Genomic DNA, 27721 nt, shown 5'->3' with positions numbered 1-27721 from the left:
ATGTGAGCCTAGATTTTGATGTCCTCCCAGAGCTGGCCTGGAAGTCCTTTGCATAGGGTGCCCTGCAGAGCCCAAAGGAAAAGACGTAATAGGAGCACCTGTGAAGTCACCAAGCCATGAACCTGGAAGGGAAACAAGCTGAAAATCCAGGAGGGAGGAGAAGCATTCTGGGAAGGAGCCGTACACAGTGGGACATGGAGGGGAAGTGAAGGCACCTTGTTCTTGCTTTCCTTCCCACAGGAAGCGGCTGTGGGGTGCCTATGGAGGGAGGCATCCTTCACTGGCCCATCTCTGTAGGGCAGCTTTCCTTAGTTAGCCGCACTCCAGGCATGGAAGGTTCACAACTCTAAGTCAGTTTGGTCAACGGTTCTGTTTGCATCTTGCAGAGTATTATAAAGTGAAAAAAGGGGGACAGTTTCATTCTAGAAAGTTTCCTGTTTGAACTGGAAAGGCATGGAGAGCATGGAGAGAGTTTTTTATGCATAGCTGAAACATGGAGAGCTTTGCTTTCTTCCTTTGCAGGTCTCTGCAATGAAACAAGGCCTCTTGCCAATTTCCCACGATGCACTGCTGGCAGGTGACATGGTGTATTTTGACTTCAATGGTGAAATGGAGGGAGAGGCAGACAGAATTGAGTTGCAGAAATGTCTTGGACCCACCTGCAAGGTTAGGCCTGAGAGGTGTGGGTTGAGTTCTGATGTAATCTTGGATTCCAACTAAATCTCTGCCCAAACTGGCCTGTGGGATTTATACTTCCTTGATTAGAATGTAAGAGTGGTTCAGAATTGAGGAGAACTCACAAGGGGCCAGATAAAGATGTCATATTCTTTAGCTGTTTATATCAGAACCTGTTTCTTGCCATTTCTTTGGGCAGGTTTTGGTGCTCCGGAATCATGGCCTGGTGACCCTGGGAGACACAGTGGAGGAAGCGTTCTACAAGGTCTTCCATTTGCAGGCTGCCTGTGAAGTCCAGGTGAGCTCCAGAACAACAAAATAAGGCACATGCCTCCTGCCTTGCGCTTCATCGCAGGCCAGGTTCCTTCTCTAGAAGTGGGCAGAAGGAAATGTTCCTAAGTGGAAATGACATAATTCCATTCAGATGGAGATGCCAGCAAAAATAATATTCTTCAGTAGAATTTTCTTCCTGTCTCCCTTCTCCTTAGGATTAGAAACACAATAATGACCACTTGCTTGGAGGGAGGGGGGGAATAGATGTGTGTCAATTAGTTGAGGGAAAGATTTTCCTAACATGGTATTTTGGGTGACATTCCCATCTTGACAGTAACATTCAACTGCCCCAGAATCAAGTCTCCTTGCCCAAGCGTGGATTTCCTCCATTATAAATGACAAGATTGTCCTTCCTTCCTTCCTTCCTTCCTTCCTTCCTTCCTTCCTTCCTTCCTTCCTTCCTTCCTTCCTTCCTTCCTTCCTTCCTTCCTTCCTTCCTTCCTCCCCTCCCCTCCCCTCCCCTCCCCTCCCCTCCCAATACTGCCGGGATGTTCCATGCCAACATGCTTACTAACACTCTGGTTGACCTAGACTGGGCAGCTCAGAAACCCTTTCCAGAAAACCCTTCCTAGGAGTTTGATTTGCTCAGCTAGAATGTAATCATGCAAACTCATCACCTTAACTTCTCTGCATTTTGCAGGAATATATTTCATTTCATAATTATAAAATAATGCAGAAAGGGGCCTGTTTTTCTTGATGAAAAAGTGTTTTAAAGCAGGCACATGACTTGGAGCAGAAGCCCTTATTTGCTTATGGGGAAAGACCTCCAATGTTGTCACTGACCAAAAGAGGTTTTGAAACATGAGCGGAGTCTGCAAACCACGGCTGGGGATGTCAGGAGGCGATGCACAGAAAGCGAGGCTTGTTCAGACGACCTTCTACACTCTGCTCCACTTGGTAATCTCAGGGGCCCCCCGTTGTTTCCTCCTGTGCTTCTCAACTTCTCTTTTGCCCTCTGCCTCCTCCAGGTTGCTGCCTTGTCTAGTGCTGGTGGGCCTGAGCATCTCATCCTCTTGGAGGCGGAGAAACACAGGCCTCACGATGTGGGTCTGGTCCGATGGGCTGGCAGCACCTTTGGGCCCATGCAGAAGAGCCGCTTGGGAGAGCATGAATTTGAAGCACTAATGAGGATGCTGGACAATCTAGTATGTTGGCAAGCAGAGAAGCTCCCCCCCAATACGTCCCCTTACTTGCCATAAAGTTGGCATTCCTTCAGGTAGATGTTTGTAAACCAAAGTGGGTCTTTGCAGGGAAAGAGGCAAGCTTGGGCAGGTGGGTTTCGCAATGCTTCTGCTGGCCCACCAGACATGGGCTACTTAAAAAAAAAAGCTGACATCTGAACCATTGAGGGACCACATTAAACCCACAATCTCCCCATAAAACACCCTTGGTAGATTATTGCTGTGTTCAGTTCAGAACTCCATGCCGTTTTCCAGAGCCCAGCCTATCCCATCCTCAATCCTTTTTCTTTTCAGTAGCGTTTTAACAATTGAAAGAGTTTTGTAAGGCAAAATCGATACAAGTAGTCCTCATTCAGTGACTTTAATTTGGGACCTGCAACTCTTATTAAACAAACCAGTTGCTAACTAAAAAATCACATTCCTACAAGTGTGTTCTCCTCCCCCCCCCCGCCTTTTGAAATGCTGACTCTGCTGCTGGAATAATAAGAAGGAAATCAATGTTTGTATTTACATTTGGAAAGGAAAGGAAGGGATTACAAGAGAGTAAGTAGGCACACAATGGGAAATAGACATTGAAAGGAACATGCTTGTGCTGGCAGCTCAAGGATTCCCCATTGTGTGCATCCTTACTCTCTTATAATCCCATCTTCTCCAATCTCTCTGTGAGGAGAGGGGGAAGAAAAATACAAGTAAGGCATAAGACAAGTTGCTTACAGAATTTCCCCCCCCCTCCCCTTTGTAGAGTGGAGAAATTAGAGAAGAAAATAAGCAGAGCATACCATGGAGAATAACACTGGTTTGTTTGTGTGGCACACTTGAGGCTGCCAGTGCCACCATGTTGCTTTCAAAATATATTTCTTTTTGTGTGCTTGCCTTCTACTAATTTCTCCATTCTGCTGGGGGGGGGGGAAGCAAAGCAGCAGGTCAGGTAAAGGACAATGCGTACTGACTGTAAAGGTGATCATGTGACCAAGGGTCACTGCAAAGATTGTAAATATGGGCATTGGTCATAAAGTCATGTTTTCAGAAATGTCGCACACACACCCACAAATGCACAGGTGTGTATGTGTAGAATCCAAGCCCAAGAATGTTTACAAACAGAAGGCCTTTCAGGGCTTAGACTCCCATTCCAGATGCTGGAATTTGCAAGAGCCGGATCCCAGGCAGGGGAGCAGAAGGCGGGCAGCCTCTTTGTACAAGTAGCAATGTGCCATGTCTTCAAGGACCCCCCTCTTTCTCCTTCCCAGGGCTACCGGACTGGCTATGCTTACCGTTACCCTTTTGTCCAGGAGAAGACAAGGCACAAGAGTGAGGTGGAGATCCCGGCCACCGTCACTGCCTTTGTCTTCGAAGAGGAGGCAGGCCCCATCTTCACCCTCCGGCAACACGCCCAGAAACAACAGAAAGAAAAGACCCGCTGGCTGAACACCCCCAACACCTACCTGCGTGTGAAGGTGGCCGAGGACAGCCAAGGCGGTGCCAAAGCCACGGTTAGAAGAGAGAGGAGCCTGTCTGCTGCCGCAGCAATGCGAGCCTGGCTGTGTAGTAGGCGCCTTCTTGCATGTGCACAAGGCAGAGAAGGATAGCAGAAAGAACGCCCATCCTTTTGGTGACTGTAGAAATTGGGGAGAGACGGACAACGGATTCACCTTGCAGGGAGTAGATTTAGGAGCAGTGCAGTAGTGCAGATTGGCAAAATGTCCAGGAAAATGGAGACCTGGAAGGCAAAAAGCCAGCAGAGATGAGAGCACCTCCAGCATGGCGCCAATGGGATCTCAGGACTTGGCAAAGTCATCTTGATGGCAAAGAACAGGCCTGGGGAACCGGGAAAGTTTAGAAATTGGAGTTGGTAGAGGTATCTCCCTCTTGGTCTGACAGGTCCTTCACTGCTGCCACAGACATTAGCTGTCTGCCCAGAAGCAGGCTCATTCTGGAGATCCAGAAGTCACTTACTGTAGAGGGGATCCCTGGATAATAAATGGCGTTTGCAAGATTGCTGGATGGCGCCTGCCTTCAAACAAAGCCCATCCCAGGCAGTTGTGGCATCATAGATGAGGAGCCGAAGCAGATGAGAACTCGGTTCCCTGCCTTCCTGCTTGTGGGCTTCCAGATTAGATCATGTTCCCAGCTGGGGAAACCTTAGGATTGGCTGAGATTTGTGGCTGAGATGCCTTGGAAGGAAAAGCTAGAGTCGAGCAGCCATGGTGGCTGAGTGGGCAGAGAATTGGGACATAGCAGAGTCAGAGGCTGCTGCATGGGGGCCACAGAGGACCACTCCCCAGGGACCAGAGAAGCTGAATAGAAGGCCAGAAAGCTGGAAGGCAAGGGGGACAAGGGGGGCAAGATTCAGCTGGCAGTTCCTGCCTTGACTGATCTATGCAAACAAAAAGTTGGCATTTTCCTATTGCAGTTACCGATGCAGTTGTAGAACCTGCCTTGTTATCAAAACATTTAGCAAAAATTATTTCTAATTAGATTTGACCTGATTTCCACACTGATAGTTGCGGGACCAGGTTAAGTAGCCCTGAGCATTGTCTGGGTGGGTAAAAGGCCTTCCCTTCTTTCTCAAGCTCCACCGCCCTTTCCCATCGAGGGTTGCTGGGTCGGCTGCTTTGTGGAGCTAAGGCCGAAGCCGACTCGACTGGCTTGCTGTCCAAAATCCAGCAAGTGGATTTTGGACAGCAAGGTAAGTGGGTTCCCATGGCTGCTCCAGGGAGGCCTCTTCAGACAGCCTTTGTTTGCTTCCCCCCTCCCCCCACCCTGCTCTCTAGTGGATGAAAGCGGATGACGTGGAGAAATCCAGCAGTGGCATGCCAATCCGAATTGAAAACCCAAACCAGTTTGTGCCTCTCTACACAGACCCACAAGAAGTCTTGGAAATGAGGAACAAGGTACATCAAGGTTTGGCTCCTCCGGTTGCTGTCTGAAGCCATCCCTCCTCGGGTCTCTGCCCTGGAGGGGGTTGCTTTTAGAGCAGCTCCACTCAGGGCTGCCTAGAAAGAGAAGAGACTCTGGCTGATGTGGCAGGTCAGTTGCTGGTGTTGTAGCGGTGAGGTCTGCCCGTGCTCCCCCCCCCCAGCCATGAAGGCCCCCAGGTGACTTGATCCTTCCTTCCTCTCGGGTTCCTGACAAGCAGGCCAGAGGGGTCCATCCCTAGCGTTACCTGCTGGGAGGTGGCCTTTATGAAGCGGGTCGGACACCGACCAGTTAAATGTGCCTCTCAGTTCTGGAATTTGCATCACAGTCAGACTTTTCTCCTGCTTTGGTTTGGATCAGAAGCTCTCCAAGGTCTCCCAGCCCTGGGATTCTATGCTCTGTTTTGCGGCCGGCAAATGCATCTTGGAGTTGGGCTTTATTTTCTGCCCTCTGCTGTCACAACCTCTGCCCAGCAACTGTGAAGAGAGAAAGGAGGATCATGTCACACACATCACAGAGCAAAGGACACATGTCATTTGCGTCATGGCACCATGTTGCAGCCGAGGGAGGCGACATCCTCGGAATGATGGTGCCTGCACAGGGTGCCATGTGTTGCTGCCTGGATGCTCCATTAGAGCAGCTCTTGTTTGCCTTGCAGTGATGGGAACAATCTGTCCCCCCCCCCACCATTTTCCCTTCTCTTCTTCTGGAGGTAAACTCTTTACGGGGGGGGGGGAAACACCCTGCCTCTGTCTTTGCCTCGGAAGGCTGCTAAGCAGGGGCCAGAGAGACTTGTTGATGGTTTGGAGGTGGTCTCTCCTGCGGCATCAGGCAGACCCATTCTCCCCCTATCCCCATTTCCTTGGCATGAGTGGCTTTCCCTATCTGGAGGACGGGCAGCAACCTCCTTCTGCCCGCTGGTGGCATCTGCCTTCTCCCTCCTTGCCTTTCGTGGAAGGGCTGTTCCTGTCAGCTTCTCTGCCATGACAGGCCCGTCTATCTCCCTGCAGATCCGAGAACAGAACCGCCAGGAAGTGAAATCGGCCGGACCCCAGTCCCAGCTGCTGGCTAGCGTGATCGCAGAGCAGAGCAGGAGCCCGGTAGGCATCGCAGGCTGGCACTGGCATCAGGGGCACCAGGCTTGGTGGTTCCCAGCCTGTGCCTGTGCTGCTCTCTCGCAGCGCTCTTCAGCCCCCACTCTGGGGAGCGGAGGCCATGAACAGGCAGGCTGGAGAGACCCTGGCGGGAAGTTCAGCCCTCGGCTCTGGGTCCAAGAGGGGAGGCTCCATCATGCACTTTCCTCGTGCCAACCAGACAGTCCTGGAAGGTGTGAGCCTCTGGCTTCCTACTGCTTGGCTCTTGCTTTGCCAGGCGTCTTGGCCCCCTCTGCTGCCCCTCCTTTTCCTTTGGCCCTTTGCTCAGTGAACTCCATTTTCATCCTTGTAATTAGCCTCACAAGCCCTATTTTTTAAAAAATTCAGCAGGCCTCATTTGCTTTCACCATTGTGTGCACACAACCAGCCAGCCACACAAACACATCACAGACGCCGTTAGACAGTTGGTTTCAGACTTAATTGTGGGGAGTTGTGGAATGAAAACTGCCAGGTGACAGTTATGCACGATTTCTGTATTGCTGCAGTCTACCGAGAGTCATTTGGCTGATGGAGAGATGAAGGATGACTCCCGTGTGGAGGCCTCTCTTGAGCCCGAGTCTCCCAACCCCTTCAGCCAGCTAACCGATCAGGAACTGGAGGAGTACAAGAAAGAGGTGGAAAGGAAGAAGCTGGGACTTGACGGTAAATGTCCTGGTGCAGTCATTGCTACTGAGGCTGCAGGCTTGAGAAGCCCGAAGGACTGCAGTGAATGCAGTAAGGGAGAACTGAGCTCACCATCAGCTCAGAGAAACCAGGGAATATTTTTAGGGTGTCCCAAAAGTTGGTGGGTAGAAACCTGGGAGAGACGACTGTTTCTCCACTGTCTTTGTTTCTAGTCTTGAGTTGCATATCCTCTTCCACCATCTCCTCCCAGGTGAAAAGAAGGACAGCAGTCCAGAGGAGGGAGTGACATCCCCTGAAGAATCCACCATCACTCCACCCGAACAGAGCCCCACAAAGCCTGGGGCAAGGAGCCCTGCCAGGTCCCCCTCCAAAGCTCCAGAAGGTAGGGGCACCTTTGGGACCAAAACATCCTCGTGCCATCCATCATGATCTCTGCAGCAATTGGACACCAGATGAGGGGTGGCCAGCAGCTTGGATGGGATTTTTAAAAAGCATAAAGAGAGAGATTATATTGGCCCGACAGCTGACTAGATGTAGAGGACAGAGAACTCCTGTCTGGTCACCACTGCAAACAGAATAAGGCCTTAGGAGCCCCATTTAATGATTGCCAGCTGGATCACCTGGCATAATAGATGATCACAACTGATTGAGAGGGAATCAGAGGTGTCCTTCGGTGTATCAGAAAAGTCAATAAAACAATAAAAACTAATACAAGCATAAAAGTAAAATAAAAAATAAGAAAAATAGTGCAGAAAATAAAAAATAAAGACATAAAAATACATGAAAGAAAAAAAGAAATATATAAAGAAATGTTCCCCTTTCATCATAACAAAGATAAACAATTTTAGTAACTTCCTTCCTTCTCTTAAAATACAACAAATAACCTCTTCTTCCCATATCCCATCTCTTATCTAAACAAACCTTCAAAACCTTGTCATTCAGTCCTGGTCGGCAAAAGTCCAGAAATAATAACTTATCTATTTTAACCTAGATCAGATAAATCAATTTTATATTTCTTCCTTTTACTTCTATCAATCTTGATTTCATTTTTTCTTTTTCCCTTCTTCAAAACTTTAACAAGCCACTATTGTAAATCTAAAACAGGAAAATTATCCAAATCACTCTTTTAGTTTATTTGTATATCCCTTTTACTAATGAAGACATCGTCCAGTTTCTCTTGTATGTCCAGTGTAACTTCTTTTTCCATGTCGTTCTTGTAGTCTGTCATTTGTAAATCCACTTTCACATCTGTCTCAATCTTTTCTGATAAAACTTATTCCTCTTCTATATTATCTTCTAGACACGGTCTAGCTATAATGGCAGACATTCTTAAAATTAATTTCTGGATCCATTGTTTAAAATTATTATTCAAATGTCTGATGTTAAAATATTTTACTTCATTTTGTATTTGTAAGTCGAGCATAGCACTCTGTTCTAAAGAGTGTAATCTTTTGTTTCCCGTACTATCCAATTTTTAAGGTATTGCCTTATAATATTTTTTAATCAAAACAAAAGCATTTTCCCAAGGGAAGGATTTTTTATAATTAATTCCAAAAATTTATTTCAAATTTATATGGACCCTTAGTTTGTTTGTAATGTTCTAAAATCAGAGTTCTTTTCATACATTTGTTGTTTGTTCCAAAAATAAAATATAATTTTAATTTCTTAAACTTGTAGGCCAGCTGTTCACTGTCAGGAAGTTTCTCCTTAATTCCAGGTTGCTTCAACTGAGGATGGGTCATGCCACCAACTCTGCATTCAGTCTGTAAAACGGCGTTTCTCAAACTTGGCAACTTTAAGATATGTGGACTTCAACTCCCAGAATTCTAGCTGGGGAATTCTGGGAGTTGAAGTCTATACATCTTAAAGATGTCAGGTTTGAGAAACCCTGCTTTGAAATGCTTCAGACTCCTGACTCGTATGTCACTATATGGAGGAGGAGGAGGAGTTCTTCAGCCTCTCTCGGGCCCAGAGCTCAGAATGAAGCTTCAGTGGAGGGATATCCCTGCATAGTCTCCCTTGGGATTATTTGCGGCAGGGAGGACAGTCTCTGGCTAGAGAAGCAGTCCCCAAATGCCCAAGCAAGCCTCTGCCACCAAAGGAGTACAAGGGCGCCACCTAAGAGAGGTTTGTCAAATTATTTTGTCCTTCAGAAGAAATTTTGAAAACTAATTCCTTCCTCGGAGTTGGGCCTGTGACCCTAGAAAGCCATGGGCTGTGTGGCTCCTTTAGGCTGCAGGAGTTGTGCTACTGTGTGTATGTGTGTGTCTCTCTCCCCCTTTCTCTTTGCCATTGTCTCATTCTGCCGCATTGTGTTTGGCGTGTTTATCTCCACAATGTCTCCCTTTCTCTTTCCATGTGTTGCTTTCATCCAAGGAGTTGCCTCTGGTTCTGAATACTTGTCACTTTAGTAAGTATAGAGAGGCTGCTTTCTCCCTTTCCAGCTCTCTCCACGGGGAGGGAGGGGGGTGCGCTGGGCCGGCCGTCTTTGGGCCGAGTAAGGCCGCCTGTTGCTGGAGCAGGAACGGCTGTGTGGGAAAACATAGATGGGGGGGGGGCATGATGATCACAGGAAGTGACTTAGCTTGGCATGCAGGAAGCTTGCAAAAGGTTTGGGGAGAGGACAGCCTTCCATGTTCGGGAGTTCTACAGCCAGAGGAAGGAGTTAGTACCAAGTGAACTCGTGTAATATTCCCCAGCACAGATCCTCCAGGAGGCTGAGTGTGCAATTTCTAGAATTCCTAGTTAACCCGATTGAAATCCTCAAATATCTGGAAGGTTAAGGAAAATTGATCTGACAGTATCATCGGGATACTCTTCCTGTAAGAACGTGTTACTTGATATGGGTGCTCTTTCCAGATGTTTATTTTCCTTTTAAAAAATGCTTATGCAGTTCCATGACTATTGGAGGGGGAAAGAAGCAGCTTCAGAAGCTCCCCAGTTCAAGGACGCCTGGAACAGCACCCTGGTTCTATCCGGAGCCCGTTGAAGATCTCTTGAGATAGTTTCCTTCCTAAATTGAGTGATGGAGAGCCTGATGTGGAGGGGGAGAGATACGTTCTCTCTGAATTGTGCAAGCTTCCTGAATGTTTGCAGTATGCACCATTGCTCTGTGGGCCATCAGTAATCCATGGAACCTCTCTGTAGTCCTAGGTAGAAACCAGTTGCTATTCCGTAGCTCTGAAGCTTCAAGTGTAGAAGCCCCAGTTAAGATCTGGCATCTGCTCGCACCTGAGCAGATGGTTCCAAGCAAAGCAGTCTTTCAGCCCCCATTAACAGGGGGATATTCACTTCCGTGTCAGGTATGCTGATCCAGTGAACTTACAGCAGCATGAACCCTTAGGAATGCGAGTGACATCCCATGCACAACTTGAGGCCTCAAGAATGCACAGTGGCATTCTCCCCCTCCCTCCTCCACCCCAGCTATGGGCATAGCAAAAATGGCTGCCAAGTTCTAATGTTTCATGACAGAGTGAGATTTTTATGATGGAAGTTTTCACTGGATTTGATTTAAATCACATCTAGTTTGTGATCTAGGTGCTACTTAATTCACGGTCCTGTACATCCCTGTTTTGCAAATGCAGCCTCCCAACAGCCCACAAAACCAAATCCAGCCCTCCCCAGGAGATACGTTGGGAGGAAGAGATTCTGCAGGCAGAAATGCTGAAAATGTCAGCCACCAGCTGCGTCCCAGCCCAGGGCAGTTCCCTAAGTGGCAAGAATAGAGAGAGGGGGTCTTAGAAAGAGGCTCAGCTTCATCTGCCAGAGGTCAGAAGCATCTGCGGCCTTAGGAGGTAATGCAGGACTTTCACTGTGTGAGCATCCTGCAGGATTTCAGCCCCCCAGGGGGAGTTTGGCCCTTCTCCCCCACCCAGGGAAGTGGCCACACACAGCCCAATTGGAACAGTGGGTGCTCTTGCAGACATCTTGATTCCGGTTCTAGCAGCTTTGTTGATCCCTCTCTTTGGCCCCAGGATCCCCCAAACAGCCCCTCACCCTTTATGCTGGGCTCCTTTCCCATCACCCGCTGGGTGGTAGGGGCGTGTGCGTGTGATTGGCCTCTCTCGCCTCGGCCTTTGGGGCTTACAGTGCTGGGTTCTCAGTGTAAACGCTCAACACTGCTTTCTTTCTCTTCTCAAGGCGGGAAGAAACCTACTGATCTTGCCTCAGCCGACAAGGCCGAGCCGGAGGCGGTAGTGGTCAACGGGAAAGAAGACGACCAAACAGTTGAAGAGCACCTCAGCAAAGGGATCAGCCAGCTGACCACCAATGCAGACACCACTGAGGGCCCAAAGGACAAAACCAAGTCGGTCACCAGTGGGCCTGTGAGCCCTGAAGGGTCCCCTTCCAAGTCTCCCTCCAAGAAGAAGAAGAAATTCCGGGCCCCCTCCTTTCTGAAAAAAAGCAAAAAGAAAGAGAAGGCAGAATCCTGAGGTCTTCCCTTTCCTCGCGCACCCTGCCTCTTCTTCTCTCCTCTTCTCCCCTTCCTCTTCTCGCCTTCTGCTGCCCCCTCCGATCTCGTGACATCATGAGGATAATAGAGGAAGCTTCCCCGGCAATGGTCCATCTTTCAAAAATGCCCCAGAGAGTAGCCCGGCTTGGAACGGTGCTCCTCTTGGAGCTGTCTTGTGGAGCCCTTGGGGAAGACAAGGAGCACCTGAGGCATCTTCCCTCTTTCAGCAGCCTCTGTGGATCCACAGGTGCAGCCACGCCGGAGAGAAACCTTCGGGCCTGTTAAGTTCCATGTGGGAGGGAGAGGGTGCATTTCACCTCACCATTAGCCACTTCTAGCCTGTTGCTCTTGCACGAAGGCAGAAAGCCATGGAGTGCCGCCCAAGGGCTACATGAAGGCCCATGGGTGGTCCTGAAGCAGGAGGGGGCTTGCAACCGTGGGGAACAGGGGTGCCTTTTACACTTGTTAAATGGCCACATCTTTCCTAGGAAAGTTGCTCTGAACTTTAGAAGCAGAATGACACACTGCAGCTGCAGCTGCCAAAGAAGCCTGACATTTATTGTGGGGTAATCTGACCAGGCGGCCTTCCAGCACCATCAGCCTCCTTTACCTGCAACAGGGTGACCCCAAAGGCCTTGATGAATCAGGTGGGTACTGTTGGGCAGCACATCCAGAGATGGGGCAGAGAGTAGTTGCCATCCTGGAGGGTCGCAGGAAGGGTGCAGTCTTCCAGAGATGACCTCTGAGCAGCCCCCCTGAAACCATGGACAAAAGCAAATGGGTGAGTGAATGAGGTTTGAAAAGGGAACTCAGGGTGTTTGGTGAGTCCTGGGGACACGCCGGATGGGTGTCTGCACCAAGCATCTTGAATTAGGGCAGGTTCTGAATTGCATAGATCAGTACCCAACTTGTCGCCTACAATGAGAAAAGAGGGCAGGTGTGATACAAAACCATTAGAAGGTGCCAGATTAGGCAGCAATTGGTCTGCAAGTTCCTTGCTGCTCGGCCCATTTTCGAGATTGAAAAGTTCCCTCTCAGGTAGACTGCCGAGTCTCTTCTGACCTGCTATCGAAAGGGAAATATGAAACCCCAATTCTGCAATAGTCTCAGGTGGGTCAGAAATCTGAAATTCATCTCACCTGCATTGCATCCGGCTATTATTCCATGTCAGTCAAGTAAGTGCTACTGTGTCCATTGGGAATATCAAGAGCAAAAAACACACATGCACGCACCTAGTTGCACACATGCGCACACACTGCCAATAACTTGCGCAATGAGTACTACTGAAATTGCAATGGATTAAGCTTGTAGAAATAATTTCTCAGTGCACTGTTAAGAAATATTGTCATGTGTAAATTATTTACTGAAGTGATAAAGTTTGCTCCGATCACATACTGCTTTAAAGGACATGCATTCTGTGCAGAAATGGCCTTTTGCTGCTCTCAGTAGAAGTGATGTGGTGTCTAGCGTGACTCATAAACGCTCAGCTAGGATATAGACGCAGCTTTGTACGTCTGGCTTGATGGTGCATCTTTCTGAGGTGACAGAAAGATTGTCCTTGAAAAATGCTCAAAATCTTTGCGTAGCCTTTATTTCCTTCGCCAACCTTTCTGCCCCAATTGAGGTTTTACAAAGTGGTGGACAAGGTGAGCGTGACTGATCAGTTTGTGAGTTTTTCTCTGCCAACTCTCACCCATCCCTTAGGCTACTTTCTGTCATCCCAGCCTTTCTTGGTCTTCCCCACCTGCTTGGGCAGCTGGGCTCCAGCCCCCTCCCCCACCATTTTCCTTTCTCTTCTATTTCAAAAGGACAAAGACATCAAGATCTTGCAGGATCCCAAACTTGTGTGAGATCAGCCTCCTGTCTTACTCTTAAAAAAAACAAGGCGAGGGAGCTAACTTGATAAATTCATGGGCAGACTCAGTGCCCTATGCAGATTGCCTTTTTCAAATGGGGACTTTGGGGTTGAGTAGCCTTTTGAGAAAAAGATTGTTCCTCTCATCCTTGTTGCAGACCTTAATTGCTCACACTCAGACCGACTGCAGGAAAAATGGGTGAAATGGAAGGAAAGATTCACCTCTCCAATGCCCTGAGAGCTGTATGCCTCTAATTTAAATTGCCCTGTTGGAAGCAGCTTTCTAATTCTTTAAAAATAAGGGTTTTTTTCCTAGAAACTCCTAAGAGTAACCTCCACTCCCCTTGCTTGCAAGCACTTCTAGCAAAGCTGCTGAACTGTTTGCAGTTAGGAACAGCCTGTCACGCTGACAACTGCGCAGTTCCAGAAACAGCCCATCTCCTAGAACTGGTTCATGGCAGGACTTGAAATAACAGGTATGCCTGCAGATACATTATTTCAAGGTGCTAAAAGGAAAAAAAAAACTGTTACAGCTTAGTGTTAAAGTGGAAATTAACATCATCTGGGGAAGAAAGCTTTGCTCCATTGGAATAAATTGTGCCATTGTTGTTCTTGTAATAAGGAGCTTTGAATGTTTCCCACAACAGCTTCTATTTCTCCGGAGAGTGTGGGAGATAAACAGCCCCCAGCAACATGAAGCAGGTTTTACAAAGCACATTTTATACCTTGTGGTTGGGGTCACTCAAAGATGTTGGAATAGCTGAAGATTTAAAATGACCAAAAGAAAAGGTGGGATCAGGTCACTCCTACGGGCGATTGCCTTTTTTATAAGACCAGAAGGGAACTTCCACGCAAAGCGATTTCTCCCAAGTAACAAAAAGGGGAAGCCACCAGTTCTTCTGAGCTTGTCATGAGGACATTTGGCTGAGTGATGCTGTGAGTGACTGGGCAGCCCACTTGAGCCCAATTCAGCATGATGTTTGTCATATGTTCTTATACAAGGAGGTTGACTTACCTAAAAACTTACAAATTGTAAGCATAGGGATAGGATCTCCTGAGATCCACTATGTGATAAAATACAGGGTAGCTTAGCTCCCAGGTCAGTTTGCGTCCTGGAAAGGAGCCAGTTCACCTGAGGCAGGCAAATATGCTGCTGTTGCTCCTTTTGTGTATGCCTGTGCTTGTGAAAATGCATGCAAAAAGTCTTAATCACAGTTTGGTGGTAAAATAGTCAAGCCCTCTTTGAACTCCATGTAAAGCCAAGTTTTCCTTGTACTTAGTGCTTTGCAAAGAGCTGCTCATTTCTTTTGTAATAAAGACCAAATTCCTCTGGTCCTTATTACAAACAAAATGAGCAGCTCTTCGCAAAGCACTAATCAGTAGGAAATTGAGAAATAAATAATTCAGAATATGCAAAATAAACAGCTGGAAATGTTTAGCAAAATATAAACATACCGGTATCTCTGTGTTTGATGTTTCCACAGACCAGCCAATTCTGTTAAGCAGTTTAATAATAGGCATGTACAGAGAATCCATCTCGGAAGGGGCTGAGGGGGTTTTGCATTGCCCACTTTTCAGGCCCCTCTTCTCTGACCAGCTCGCCAGCTCTGCAGGTTGAAGAACTGCTGCTTGGCCCATTGAGCAGTCTGGGCCCTTGGCTGTGGACCCCAGGAGTCAAACTCCATTACTCCATTAAAAGAAAGAATGTGGGCATAAATTGAGAAATCATGACAGTTATTAAGCAGATTTTTAAATCAAACTGCATCTTCCTGATTTTGTTGCTTCAGTGGCATACCCAAAGATGAAACAACTGAGGCAAGTGATTCTGAGTGACAGTTTGTGTGTCGGTACAGCAGCTGAACAAATGCTACCAAAAGCCCCTGGTTTCACCACCAGGCAGTCCAATAAAGAGTAGCCCTGTGAAATAGTGGAGAGAGAACGCCAGGCTAACCTAAATCCTGTGGGGTCCAGTGCTTGTGAACAGTGAACTGGGGCTCCGACAGTTTTTTATCTTGTCATTCAGCTGAAGCAGAACAGGAGTTCGGTGAAAAGAGAAAAATGGCATATAAATCAAGTAATTAAATAGGGTACTTGCTGAATTGACAATTAGAGGGATCAAGACTGGATTTTCTGACAAGAGTTCCACCCTCTCTCGGATCGATCCAGGTCTGCACCTCTTGGCAGCAGCAATCTTTTCCTGCCACCATTGAACGAGGGCCTTTTTCATCATACTGTATGTACCCTTATTAAGTGGTGGTAAAGTGGATGCTGCAAAAATGCAAAACCTGAAGATGCATTTCCCTCCCCCCCCCCAGCTGCCAGCAACAGACATCCTGTAAGTTGCTTGGCAACCTAGCTGACTCTGGTGGGGTTTGCAGGGGCCGGTGGAGTCAGGTGTGGGAAGGAGTCAAACCGAGGAGGTCCTCGTCCTTTCAGAGTTTTAAAATGGGGGCAGGGACAACTGTTGTCCAAATGCCCTCAGCAACTCTTGGCTCCACACTCCAAAGAGGATTTGGGGAGCCAGGGCTGCCTGGGGTCTGGGCTGGTGCTACAGAAGGGTCCTATGCCAGTGGAGTAGAACCAGCTGGTGGGAGGCTGATTTTCTGTCTGGCTTGGTAGCAGGCTTTTGTTATCCATCGGCTCTAAGAAACACAGAGAGACGGATAGTGAAGAGATTAAAATCTTAAGAGATAATCACATTAAGTCTTATTCATAGCCAATTGGAAACTTCTGTGTAAAACAAAATTACCTATTTTAAACCTTGGATCTTTCCCACTGCTCTCTCATTTGATGTAGTCATTTCTCTCAAGTGTGATGGGTGTCAGTTCCATCTTTTGAACAATTTCTCAAAGCAAAAAAATCTGGCTAAATGGTCAAATGTTCCTTATAATATTAAAAAAAAAATTAAAATCCTATTAGATACCCTTCCTCCAGCATCATTCTACACTGAATAGGTTCCCAGTGGATTGGCCCTTTGAAAATAACAAGCAAGTAAATGTATAATTAAATACCTTTCCCTTTATAGGACTTGGAAGAAAGGTATTTAAGTTAGAGAAAAAGACTCTTCGCCATATAATTACATGTCAATTTAGCAATTACTCATAAGTGTGCAGCTGTTCCCAGAAATATTTATTTCATGATAACAGTGTTCAAGCATGTACTTTTGAAACAACTTCAATTACTGCTGTATTGTGCAGGTGATTGATGGCTTTCCCTCTAATTCAGAAAAGGTAGGCAGTGATTCTCAAGTGAAGCTGAGTCAGCCTTTTCCAAGGGGATGATCTAGAAAAGCTCATCCGAGCAAGGAATCCAAGATGAAAAACAGCTTAATGCTTTTAAGCTCTTTTTCACACTGGAACTTAGACTGGGCACGCCCATCTGTGGCTCTGGCCTCTTCCATCTTCACCTGTTCTGGCTCTCAAATGAACTTGGTGCTGATGGGAAAATCTGAGGGCTTCTCTGCTGATCTGGAAGTGGGCAAAGGTGGGCAGGAGACACAGGCCACTCGAGAGAGAGGCACGAGGATGGTCTGTGTATGGTCTTAGAAATGATACACGACTTCCAGAGTGCGAGATATTGTGCCCCAAATCATTTTTTACATCTGCAAAACAATGTGATTGCAAAGCATACATAGCCTGAGATAAAGCTAATCATCTCAGTAAGGATGTTGAGACACTGAATTTGCAAAAACAACAAACTGGTGTTTCTAAAACAAAGAAAAGGCAGTGATAGATTTGCTGAAATTATGATTGATATCCAACAAACAAACATCAAACCAGAACTACTGGTAGGTTTATATTTCTGTAGCAGACAGTTTATTCTTGGATCATGTTGTTGAGTTCCTCAACTATTAAACAAAGTGCAGCATCCTGGTATTAAGAGCAGCCTGAACCACAACTGGTCCCAAGTCTTTGGATGTGGTCTTCCATAGAGAAAGAGAAAAAGTGGCCCTGGGTCTTTCACCCACCCCGAATTATCAAAGAGGCCCAGGTCAGTCAGAAGATGTATTAATAATGCAATGTATATCAAGTAAGCTGCAAAAATTAAATGTCTGTGTCTGACAATCGTTGCTTTAAAGTGCTATTTAATGTCTCCCTCTGTAAATAAAGACACCCCCCTCACTTTGGCCTTTGACTGACATTGTAAAGTCAATGAATTTGCTCATCAAGCAATCACTTGTGCAACTCAAGATTCCTCTCTCGTTCAGTTACTCCACAAAACCATGTTTTTTTTTCTGTACATTCATTTCTTGAGAAAATTAGACTGGCAATTTAATTCTTGATGGTTTGTGTTCCTTGGCAATTTCATATTTTCCTTTTTATACCATACTTTGTTTCCAGACACTGGAGTAGTTATCTTCAAAAGAATTTGGTGAGTTAGCAGTTTTGAGGCCTTCCCAGTTGTGCTGCTTTCTGCTGTTGCTGATGCATGTTTCTTCTTAAAGGTGGCTGTCTACACTCTTCTGCTTGACTATCCAATGGTAGTAAAGCAATTATACTCTTCTGCCAAGGTGGTGGTGGCCACCCCCAATTCCAACATTGCTAGGCCAAACATTGCTAAATGTCTGAATAAGAGACTTCCTTAAACAGCTTTTTGTCTCATCTGATGAATCTAAAAGAAAAAGAATATGCCAATAAACTTTTACCAGAATACCAAATTGTTTTGGAAATGTCTGTTTTTTTATATGAACCAGCACAAGACACTTAGTCAAAAGCTAAAATATCAGGCCCATCAAAGTCTGTTTTGAAAGATTACTGGTAGAAATTCCATTTTCCAGATCATACTTTTCTCAGCAGTTGAACATCATGTGCACTAGATGGTAAATTACACTCTTCTAGTATATTCCAGTTACAAAATGGACAATTATTTCCAGGGGGGAAAAGCTCTTTTAAAATGGTAAATACTTTGGTAGCACTCTTCATTTGGAGGCATTATGTATTCTTGCTAGAATACTGTAACCTATGAACATGGCCTTACATCCTGCTGCACTTCTTGGCTTTAGGTCAGCAACCATTTGATTATTTAAGACCATGGGAAGTGGCAAGGGGAGCTGAAACCATCTCCAAGTTGAACTCTGGCATTTGCCCTATGACAGCTGGATAGGAATCTCCCCAGAGGCAGTCCCTTCTTAAACATATAGAATATCAGAGTTGGAAGGGATCTTGGAGATCTTCTAGTCCAACCCCCTGTACCATTTCAGACAAATGGCCATCCAGTCTCGTCTTAAGACCTCTAGCGATGGAGCCCTGAAGATTAAACTTCATTTCCACCAGCTGTGGTCAATAAAAAGGCTGTACAAGAGCCAAGCCACAGCCAAAGATCAAGAGTTCCTAGTGGTATTAAGTTCCATCCAGGAAAATCCAGCTCACCATCCTGGGAAAAGCAGTGTGTGAATGCTAGAGTTCTCCTCCTAGGACATCCTTTGATCCTTTAATGGAAGCAGGCAGAAAGGGACCAGCAGTTCAGTAAAGCAGTCCAGTTCTAGGCCTCTTCAAACATGAGAGTTGATGCAGGACTTGCGGCCCTTCCATCTCTCTCAGGGTTGTGGGGGGAAAGAGGAGGCAGGAATGTTCAATGCCTTATAATACGGGGAACATATTTTATTTAAGAAAAATTAAGGACAAACCTGAAAATGGGGCAAATCTGAGAGGCTCAAAATGATAAAAAATTGTAACTGTTATAAACTTTTATTTTCAAGTGAAAATTCAAGATCAAAACCAAGAAAAACTTTATAAAAATGCAAATTGTAATAAAGACTTTCTGAAGTAAAGGACTGTCTTTATAATAAAGGACATGTGGTCACTGTAGTTATACATTCAAAAGCTGGAATATAATAACAATTAGGAGTAACAGCCATCCAAAAACGGCGCCCTTCAGATACCTAAAAACATAATTCCCACCCAGGGCAGCCCAAAGCCGCGGGCGCTGCTCGCCTCCCCCCAGCCGAACCAGCGGGCTTCCCCTCGGAGCGCCCCGCCAAAGGCAGCCGCACCGGCTGATGCCCCCGGCGGAACCCCTGGCGCGGAAGCCGTTTCCGCCCGGAGGTGCAAGGAAACGGCCGTCTCACCGGAAGTTCCGGAGAGCAAGCGCCGGAAGCGCATTTCGCGTCCGTCGGGCGCCGGGAAGGAGTCGCGATGGGCCGCAGCCGCTCCCGGTCGCCTCCGCGGAGGGGTGAGCCTCGCGGGCAGATTGTGGGGCGGCGGGGCCCGGTTCCTCTGGGGGCCCTCCGCGTCTGCGGCTTCCTGGCCTTCCCTCCGCCCAGTCCGGGTCCCGCACCATGCTCCAGAGAGGCAGCCCTCCTCTCCCCGAGGCCGTCGGAGCGCATTTAGCGGGGATGCGGTGGCTGCCTTTCGCCGCGGCGCAGACCCTCCTCGCAGGCCCCCGGGTCTCCTTCCCTCGAGCCCCCCCCGGGCGGTTTGGGGAAAAATGGGCTGCGCCTCTTGGCCTCCGGCTGTGGACCGATGCGGGTGGGGAGGACGGGCCTTTCGTTTTCATCTGACACAGCAGAGGCAGGCCTGGCCTTTTCCATCTCTTCTCATTTCCTCGCCCTTCAGTTAAGGTTGAATTAAAAAAAAACTGACTAAAATGTCTTCAAGGTAGCTTTTGTGATTTTCATGCGATCCTATATAAAGCTAAAAGCCAGTTGTGTTTTACTATCAAAGCTGCGCTGCTTTCTTTTTTAGCCTAATCCATGCTTATGACCAATATCTTTTCTCCAGTATCCTCCGGGTCTATTGTTCATTTTCAAGGGAACATTGCAGGATGTAGAACGGTGTTTTAAATGACACATAACTGTTGATGGCAAAATACCTTTTATGTTTTTCCTTTGAATATGTTTTGCTTATTCTAAACCAAGAGAAATTGGAATGAACTCTATACGTTTCATAGAAGAAGAATAAAACCATAGAATCAGTTTAAAAAAACAGTATTATTTAAATGTCTGCAAGAAAACAACCAAGCTCAGAGAGCACTAAGGATCCCTCAGAGAATTATTTAACATTGGAGCAGTCTGTAAAGCATCTGTATCTGGAGGACCAAATTTGCTGAAGTATTTTAGGTGTAATATATTAGTTTAGGAGAAATATTCCTCTTCAATCCAGGGGACTTATTACATCTGTTGTTTTACTCTATAAAAAAGAACGTCGGCGTTCCAGATCCACCTCACGTGAAAGAGAGAGGAGGAGACGGGAGCGATCAAGATCTCGAGAAAGAGACAGAAGGAGAAGCCGTTCTCGTTCTCCACATAGACGGAGATCCAGGTGAGAAAGTGACGATGGTGGTACCGTAGCAACTAACTCTTTGTGCTCCATAAATAGTAGGAAGCTTAAATAAGAATAGCCCTGCTGACTGCCATTGTTGTGGGAAATTATGACGGAGCAGAATTATTTACTTCATCTAATATAAATTTGGAAACATCAAAACTCTTCTAAATGCCTTATCTAAACAGACTTTAGAAATTGTGCAGTCTCACTGAGATTCTTTTAACAATTATTTCAAAAAAGAAAAATATATATAATTACTGTTTTTCTAATATCTGTTCATTTATTAAATTGTAATCAAATTGAAGTTACTCCTTAGTATCATGGCTACAAATTTATTGCTGATTATAAGGGTTTTTGCAAGCATAGCTAGCTGATATTTATAACTGTATCCAAATAAATAATTTAGGTCTGACAATCAAAACAAAGGAATTGGATAATTTACATCAAGATGATCATTTTAATATTAACATACAATTACAAGGATGCTATTATTTTTTCATATCATTTTATACATAAATATACTATACTTGCTGCACTGTGTTGTCTAATAGTTTGCATAGTATTAGAAATATAATTTCCATATAGAGCTTAAGAATACAACAATTGTACAGCTCTGTGTTAGTAATTCAAATTTTATATAGGCTGTCCATACTGGAATGATTGTAAATTTTTGTAGTTCTCATTTTATGATGGTCAGTGACTGAAGTAAGGGTTTTATCTGGTTTCTAGATGCTCCTTGTCTGAATGTCCCATTAGGTGACAGTGCAGGGCTGTCTTGCCTAGACTCGAAGCTAATGAGAATGCAACCTGTGTGTTTGGGTAGGAGATCAGAGAATAGTGTGGCTAGATTAGGATCTTGAAAAGTGTCTCTAGGGAAGACACTAGGCAATGTCCTGGCATGTCATTGCCAAGAATATTACCTGGCTGTATCTGTGTCCTCACCAGGAGTCAAATCTCACTTGGTCACATCTTTAGGTACCATGTTTCCCCGAAAGTAAGACCCATTCTGAAAATAAGCCCTAGCTTGGTTTTGGGGGGTGGGCCTAATATAAGCCCTACCCCAAAAATAAGCCCTAGTTTTGGGGCGAGGCGCATGCTTAAAAATCAAGCTAGGGCGGGTTGGAACTTACCATTGCAGCCAGGCCTCCCATGGATCGACACTTGCCCCGCCGGCCCACCTCTTCTTCAGCCGAAGGAGCAGCTTCATTCTGCAACTGAGAACGGAGCTATGGATTGAATCCGTAGCTCGGTTCTTGGCTGCAAAGGCCTTCCAGAAAGCCTCTGACAGTGAAATGCAGGCCGGAGCTCCATTCCCACCTGCAGAATGAAGCTGCTCCTTTGGCCCCAGAAGAAGGGGGCTGGCTGGGTGAGGCTGTTGATTCTTTCACTGTGAGGTGAGTGGAAAAGACACACACACCCCAAAAATAAGACCTGGTGCCTCCTTTGGAGACCCAAAAAAATATAAGATTGGGTCTTATTTTGGGGGAAACACGGTAGCTCTATAGCAGGGAGAATGTGAATACTCATGGTTTCACGTGGACTAGGGTGTCCATGCAGCAATCTCTAGCCTTCAGTGTAATCTGTCTTTCAGGTTGTGAGGAATAAGCAGACCCAGTATGTGCTATCTTGAGGCCTCTCCAAGGAGGACTGCATTCCTGTGATAGGCAGACTGATCTAGCTCTGTTCTTTTTCCTGCCACATCCCTACATTAAAGGAAAACAAACAGTGATGATTATTTATGAGGATGCAGTTATACTTCTAGCATGCATCCCTTGCTTCTGCTTTAATGCCCCTGTTCTAGTTATTTGAAAATAATAAAAACTCTCTTCTTTTTGTCTCATAATACAAATACTTCTCATCATTTTCTTTGCTGTTAAAGTGAAACCTGCACTGGTTTGACATTCTAGATCTCCTCGGCGGCATAGATCTAGTTCTGCTTCTCCTTCCCGGCAGAAAGAAAGGCGAGAGGATGAGAAGGAGAGCAAAGATGTCAAAGGCAAAGAACGTCAAATCACAGGTAGCTACATAGATGGCACACCTTGCTGTGGGGTCTCGGTTTCCACTCTTTGTGTATTGGACAGGGAAGCATTTGAACAATCCACACTGGACCGTTTGGTCATTTCCTGGTCTTGGAGCGACAAAACCTCCCTATCCCTTTACTGAGAGCTAATGATAAGATAAGCTTTATTGTCACTTTTTTCTGTGAACACTGGCACATAGTATAAAAAATGAAATTCTGATGACCATTCTCTTAATGTCCTGTATTTAAACCTTAAAAGTTTTGCACATCATTATTGATCACTTCTAATAAAGCCACACCTGTTTCCAATGCATAGTCCTTCCTGATTACAATTGTTGTTGGATGGTCTATTTTTTGAGCACGTCCAACAATATTCTGTTCAAAATTGCAGGACTGCAAATGAGAAACAAAATAATAGCAATAAAGCACATTGGACCTAATGCAATAACTTCTGAGTTTATGAGGTCTCTCTCTGGGGATCAGTTTCCTGAGGAAAAGGATCGTGAGGTTTAGGCCCAACTGCTCATAGATCCCTTTCATGGCGAGGCTGGTGGCCATCCAGCTGTAAGCATAGTTGAAGCTTAGATCCATTTCAGGCCCAGCTGCAATACAGGAAAAGCTTCTGTTGCCCTGGTTTTTGAGTCAAGGAGTTTGCTGTTGCATTGCTGCTCTAGGGTCATTTGTTAAACTTGATATTAGATCATGCTCAGGTTGGGAATGAGCTATTTTATCTCCATGTCATCTCTTGTTTTCTTGTGCAGAAGAAGACCTGGAAGGCAAAACAGAAGAAGAAATTGAAATGATGAAAATGATGGGATTTGCCGGATTTGACACCACAAAGGCAAGCACATTTTTTTCCTTAAATTTTAAAATGTTTGTGTCAGCTATATCTGCTGTTAAGGTGGCAAGCTGCAAGCAGGATGTGCAAGGATGTCTGCACTGTGCAGAAAAATTACAACATTGGTGAGTGCTGAATCCAACTTTTGAGAAACTCTTGTGCTTTAAAAAAGAGAGACCCACTTTTATTGCAAAACATTTAAGTGTACAGTTTGAGCAATACTTCTGAGATATCACAAGCCAGAAAGTCTGGTGAATACACTTCCATGCGGCTAAAGGCAGTGCCACACCACCTGAAATTAATGTGCAAAATGTAAAAACGGGAGAACCAAGAAGCACAATAAAGGAAAAGAAACTATTCTTATCATATATGCATTTTCCCTCTGAATAAAAAATGAAGGTCCTTAACAGAGTTCTTTTTAGTAGACCTAACTAATGTAGAGAACAGCTTCTTTTCTGTAATTTACTGTTTTCCCATAGATATGAAGCAAAATGAGCCCTTAAAAGCCGACTTTGAGAGGTTGGAGCTATTCTGAGCAGCGATTTTTGTATAATGCCCCTGCTTTTTGACTGTTTTCCTGTGACTTACCTGGAAAGGGAAATTGGCAGAGCCTTTACCGGTTTCTCCTGGTTCCAAAAAGAAATGGCTACAGTACTGCACGCCTTGAACTTTTTTTAAAAAATAAGCCCAGATGAAACAAACCAACTTCTGCATGGTCAAAATCCCTTCAGGAGGCCCAGGATGCAATGGTGGTCAAGATGCCGAGGTGGCGCAGCAGTTAGAGTGCAGTACTGCAGGCCCTTTTAGCGGACTGTGTTCAGCAGGTCAGCAGTTCAAATCTCACCGGCTCAGGGTTGACTCAGCCTTCCATCCTTCCAGGGTAGGTAAAATGAGGACCCAGATTGTTGGGGGCAATGTAAATATATATATACATTGCTTACTGGTGTACACCGCTTAGAGAGTGCTTGCACTTAAAGCGGTATATAAGTCTCATAAATAAATAAATAAATAAGAGCCCATGACTCAAGCAAAGGGAGCATCCCTGCCACAGGAACCAACTGGAGTGGACACGTTTGTTGACTGTAAACTTTTGGACATAATTAAATTTGGCTTTGTGGCAGAGTTGGCAGACTTCCAAAAATTTGAAGTTATTAAAAAAAGAAACAGAAAAGAGGACTAGATTTCTTGAAACATAGTGATTTAATTGCATTATTATTGTGCCTTCCTCTGAGATAATATATAATTCTTCTCCTACTTGCCCATTGTTCTGCGTCTTCTGGGTATATGGTAAACTTGCTGCTGAGTCTGAGAACTGGAAGTAACAGGAAGTGAAACATGTCGGGCTGGCAGTGGAGAAAGAAATTGATGAGAGGACGATTGCCATCCTTTCAGTTGTTTGAAAGTGACTGCTTTTTTCTTGGTCTTGCAGGGCAAGAAAGTAGACGGATCTGTAAATGCTTATGCTGTAAACGTGTCACAGAAACGGAAATACAGGTTGGCATTTATTCCCTTGAACCGATTGGCCCCTGTGCATAGGAGCTGCTGGACCCTCTGCTCAGCATCACTTGATCAGCACAATCTTTACAAAAATTGCTTTGGCTTCCTTCTGTTTAAGAAACAAAAGATTTCTGGCTTTAAGAAAGAGTTGGATGTGGAGCTCCACAGTCACACTGAGGGGATGATGTTGTGCCCCATTTAGGTAGTGAATTTCAGCAGACGCCATGTGAGGGCAAACCCTATTCACGATTGCCAATTGCTGGCACAGTAGTTCAAACCTGGCGATTTTTTTATGGGGCCATTTATATGGTGGTGGTATCTGGGCATTCAGTGACCCACTTGGTCAAAGTCTCAAATATCCCAGGATAACCAAGATGTTTTGGCACTTGAAAATCCTCCAAGCCCCTTTGGCCTTCCTTTCGTTGACCTGCCTCAGTCCATGGCTCCCATTTATTTGGCACCTTAGATCTGTGGGCTGCTTTTCTGTCAGAATCTTTTGTAAGGGCATCATCCACAGAGTATGGTCAAAAACTCGACTGTGTTTGAAGCTTTACTTCTATATGAGATATATGTAAAAAAACAAATAGAGCTTTGATGATCCTTACTCTTTTGATTAGACCTTGCATATACACGTACAAAAGGGACAGAGTTTGTGTTGCAGTAGCACAACACTCTTTTTGTCATTTTGATGAAAGTCTTCCATCCTGCAGACGCTTCTGTATTGTGACGACTGTGATCGGTAACAAGATATGCAAGCATGCAGGGTGCTAAGTGTGCCCAGACCCAGGACTATTTACTCCATTCATGCTTCCCTGTTCTCTGTTTTCCATCCAGTGGTGAATAGTTTAATATGGCCACTAACCAGCTTGGAATATTTGCTTGGTTATTTGGAAGTGGGGTTGTCTCCTTGATCTATTTTTATATTTTCCCAAACCTACTCGTATATCTGTCCCATAAACTGTGGTGCTATTTCAGATTTTGCTTAAATGTGTGTGAGAGAGAAAGAGAATAGAAACAACTTTTTGTGGTTTGGGGTTTTTTTTAACTGCAATAAGTAAGTATATCAGGCTTAATACACCTATTTTGTTTCTATCTGGGAATATTGACTGTGTTTTTAAAATAAAAATCCATTTAAAAATGCATGGCTTACTAATATATGAGCAGTGCCTAGTGAAATTTTAGAAATAGGAGAGAGAGATATTGTGGAAAATATTGTGGCTCACTTTTGTTTCTCTTGTTGCAGGCAGTACATGAACAGAAAAGGTGGATTCAACAGGCCCCTGGACTTTATTGCTTGATTTGTCTGCAGTTTTACCCATAAAAACCCCCATTGTAGTCACATCTGCCTGGCTAAGAGATTTTATCTTCTCACCCAAAAGGGGGGGGGTCATTTTTGTGAATAATTCCTTAAAGTATCTCTCTCAAATGTATGTTTATCCAGAGTGGTTTTTCTGGTGTTGCTATTCCACATTTGTAGGTTTCCTCTTTTAAATATTGTCAGTTAAATTAAAAAAAATCTTGATTGTCTCCTTGAGTAAAGTTGAACTAGACCAACTTTCCTAAAAGACAGAATCAAAAATTGGTAATACTTTGATTCCTAAACTATGTTGATGTTTACAGAAATTAATTTTTCCATTGTTGAATTCTTTTTAAACAATGCCCGGAAGACCAATGGTTCTTAGCACAATGGGATTTAGCTTCTTGCTTTGCTTGTTCCTTTGCTTCTTCAGCCAAGTAATGATTTCAGATCCTGTATTGGTTGTCTCCATCCAGCAGAGGGCACTCAAACCAGCAAGTGATTGAAGCATTTCTCTTGTATGCTTGCATCATGCCCTTAAGTTCTTCCAGCAATTCACTGGCATTGTTTGGGATATTTGATTTGCATAATTACATCGCCTGGGTTTTTAGGGCAGAATTTAAGAATAATTATGAAAATCCAGCAACACCACTGTTACAGCTAAAAGGTTTCTAACTGGGGTGGGAATGGGCTGGGGGTGATTTGCAAGCCACTATTTATTTAGTTAGTGTTTGGCGTACAATGTCAGGGAAATCTACAGATGCTAGATACACAATGCAGTCCTCACAGCCTAAGTTGCTAGTTCACTCTGTTAAGCACTTGCGTGCCTATCCTTGATGCACCATAGGGGGCGAACTAGTTTACACCAGTTGACTAGCAGCACTCAGATTGCTGGCTCTTCCAGACTTCGGATATAGCGCATACCATTATATTTCAATCCAGACAGAAGCTATACAGTAGAACTTCTGGTCCTTTTGTCATGGTGAGGAATCTGCTTTTGGGGGATCTGTCCGTGTTGCTGGCAGAGTATGGATTTAATTTTTTCTTCAAAGGCAGGATCAAACCTTATCCTTGATGCTGCAGTTGCAAGCATACTCAGTAGGGAGTAATATTTATTGAACAAGACTTAATTCTGGGCAAAAATGGGATTTTTTTTGTGCTATTATTGGAATAGTTATGTTTGCTTCAGTAATTAAGCAGAGGCATAATCCAAATTAAAATCAAATGCTTAACTTCCTTTGACCTAGAATGGTAATGGGATTTATTCCAGCCACAAGTTCAGACAAACCCAGAAGCCAACAGATGCAAGCGTTATGAATACACAAAAGCCTGCATAAGACATTCAGGGTGCTGTTTTGGCTACTGGAATGTGAAATATTGCTAGAAAGTATTTTGTAGGGGTCCTTTTATTTAAATTAAAACATTTTAGTTCTTACTCTCTGTTGTGTCATAAAAATAAAGCAGACAGGCGAGAGTCACATTTTAAAATGGGATGAGCTTACATGTAGAACCACCTTGAAAAACTGATAAAGCTGGAATTTCCGCTTGTGTAATTATTTTAGCACCCATGGAATTATATATTTATAATAAATATATGAATAATACATCAATGTAAA

The 27721-nt window shown here is 45.0% G+C and overlaps 2 protein-coding genes across 7 annotated transcripts in view; both read left to right on the top strand.

Annotated features, from left to right (window-relative positions):
• The window catches only part of ADD2 (adducin 2), a 33025-nt gene extending 15177 nt beyond the window's left edge, over nt 1-17848 (top strand). For 2 of the 6 annotated variants that reach the window (XM_039324085.1, XM_039324086.1), the window contains exons 7-15: nt 523-666; nt 875-973; nt 1977-2153; nt 3437-3679; nt 4961-5080; nt 6116-6205; nt 6745-6901; nt 7134-7265; nt 11024-17848. In XM_039324085.1, coding sequence (XP_039180019.1) covers nt 523-666; nt 875-973; nt 1977-2153; nt 3437-3679; nt 4961-5080; nt 6116-6205; nt 6745-6901; nt 7134-7265; nt 11024-11316 — 1455 coding nt within the window. In that variant the 3' untranslated portion in view covers nt 11317-17848. Of the gene's footprint in view, nt 1-522; nt 667-874; nt 974-1976; nt 2154-3436; nt 3680-4960; nt 5081-5465; nt 6206-6744; nt 6902-7133; nt 7266-9259; nt 9294-9776; nt 10678-11023 lie in introns of those variants that run through there. The other 4 variants (XR_005554396.1, XM_039324089.1, XM_039324088.1 and 1 more) reach the window with 4 other exon arrangements.
• A 1361-nt stretch (nt 17849-19209) lies between these two features.
• SNRNP27 (small nuclear ribonucleoprotein U4/U6.U5 subunit 27) lies at nt 19210-26335 on the top strand. Its single transcript, XM_039324225.1, has 6 exons — nt 19210-19362; nt 20330-20450; nt 22361-22470; nt 23235-23314; nt 24741-24805; nt 26052-26335. The coding sequence occupies exons 1-6, from the start codon at nt 19326-19328 to the stop codon at nt 26104-26106; spliced, it is 468 nt and encodes a 155-aa protein (XP_039180159.1). The 5' UTR covers nt 19210-19325; the 3' UTR covers nt 26107-26335.
• Nucleotides 26336-27721: the final 1386 nt, after the last annotated feature.

Source organism: Crotalus tigris, unplaced genomic scaffold (genome assembly GCF_016545835.1).
Source record: "Crotalus tigris isolate CLP2741 ecotype Arizona unplaced genomic scaffold, ASM1654583v1 scf7180000024293.1627790, whole genome shotgun sequence".
Taxonomy (NCBI): Eukaryota; Metazoa; Chordata; class Lepidosauria; order Squamata; family Viperidae; genus Crotalus; species Crotalus tigris.
The sequence above is the reverse complement of the archived record's forward strand: the minus strand, read 5'-3'. Positions and strand labels throughout refer to the sequence as shown.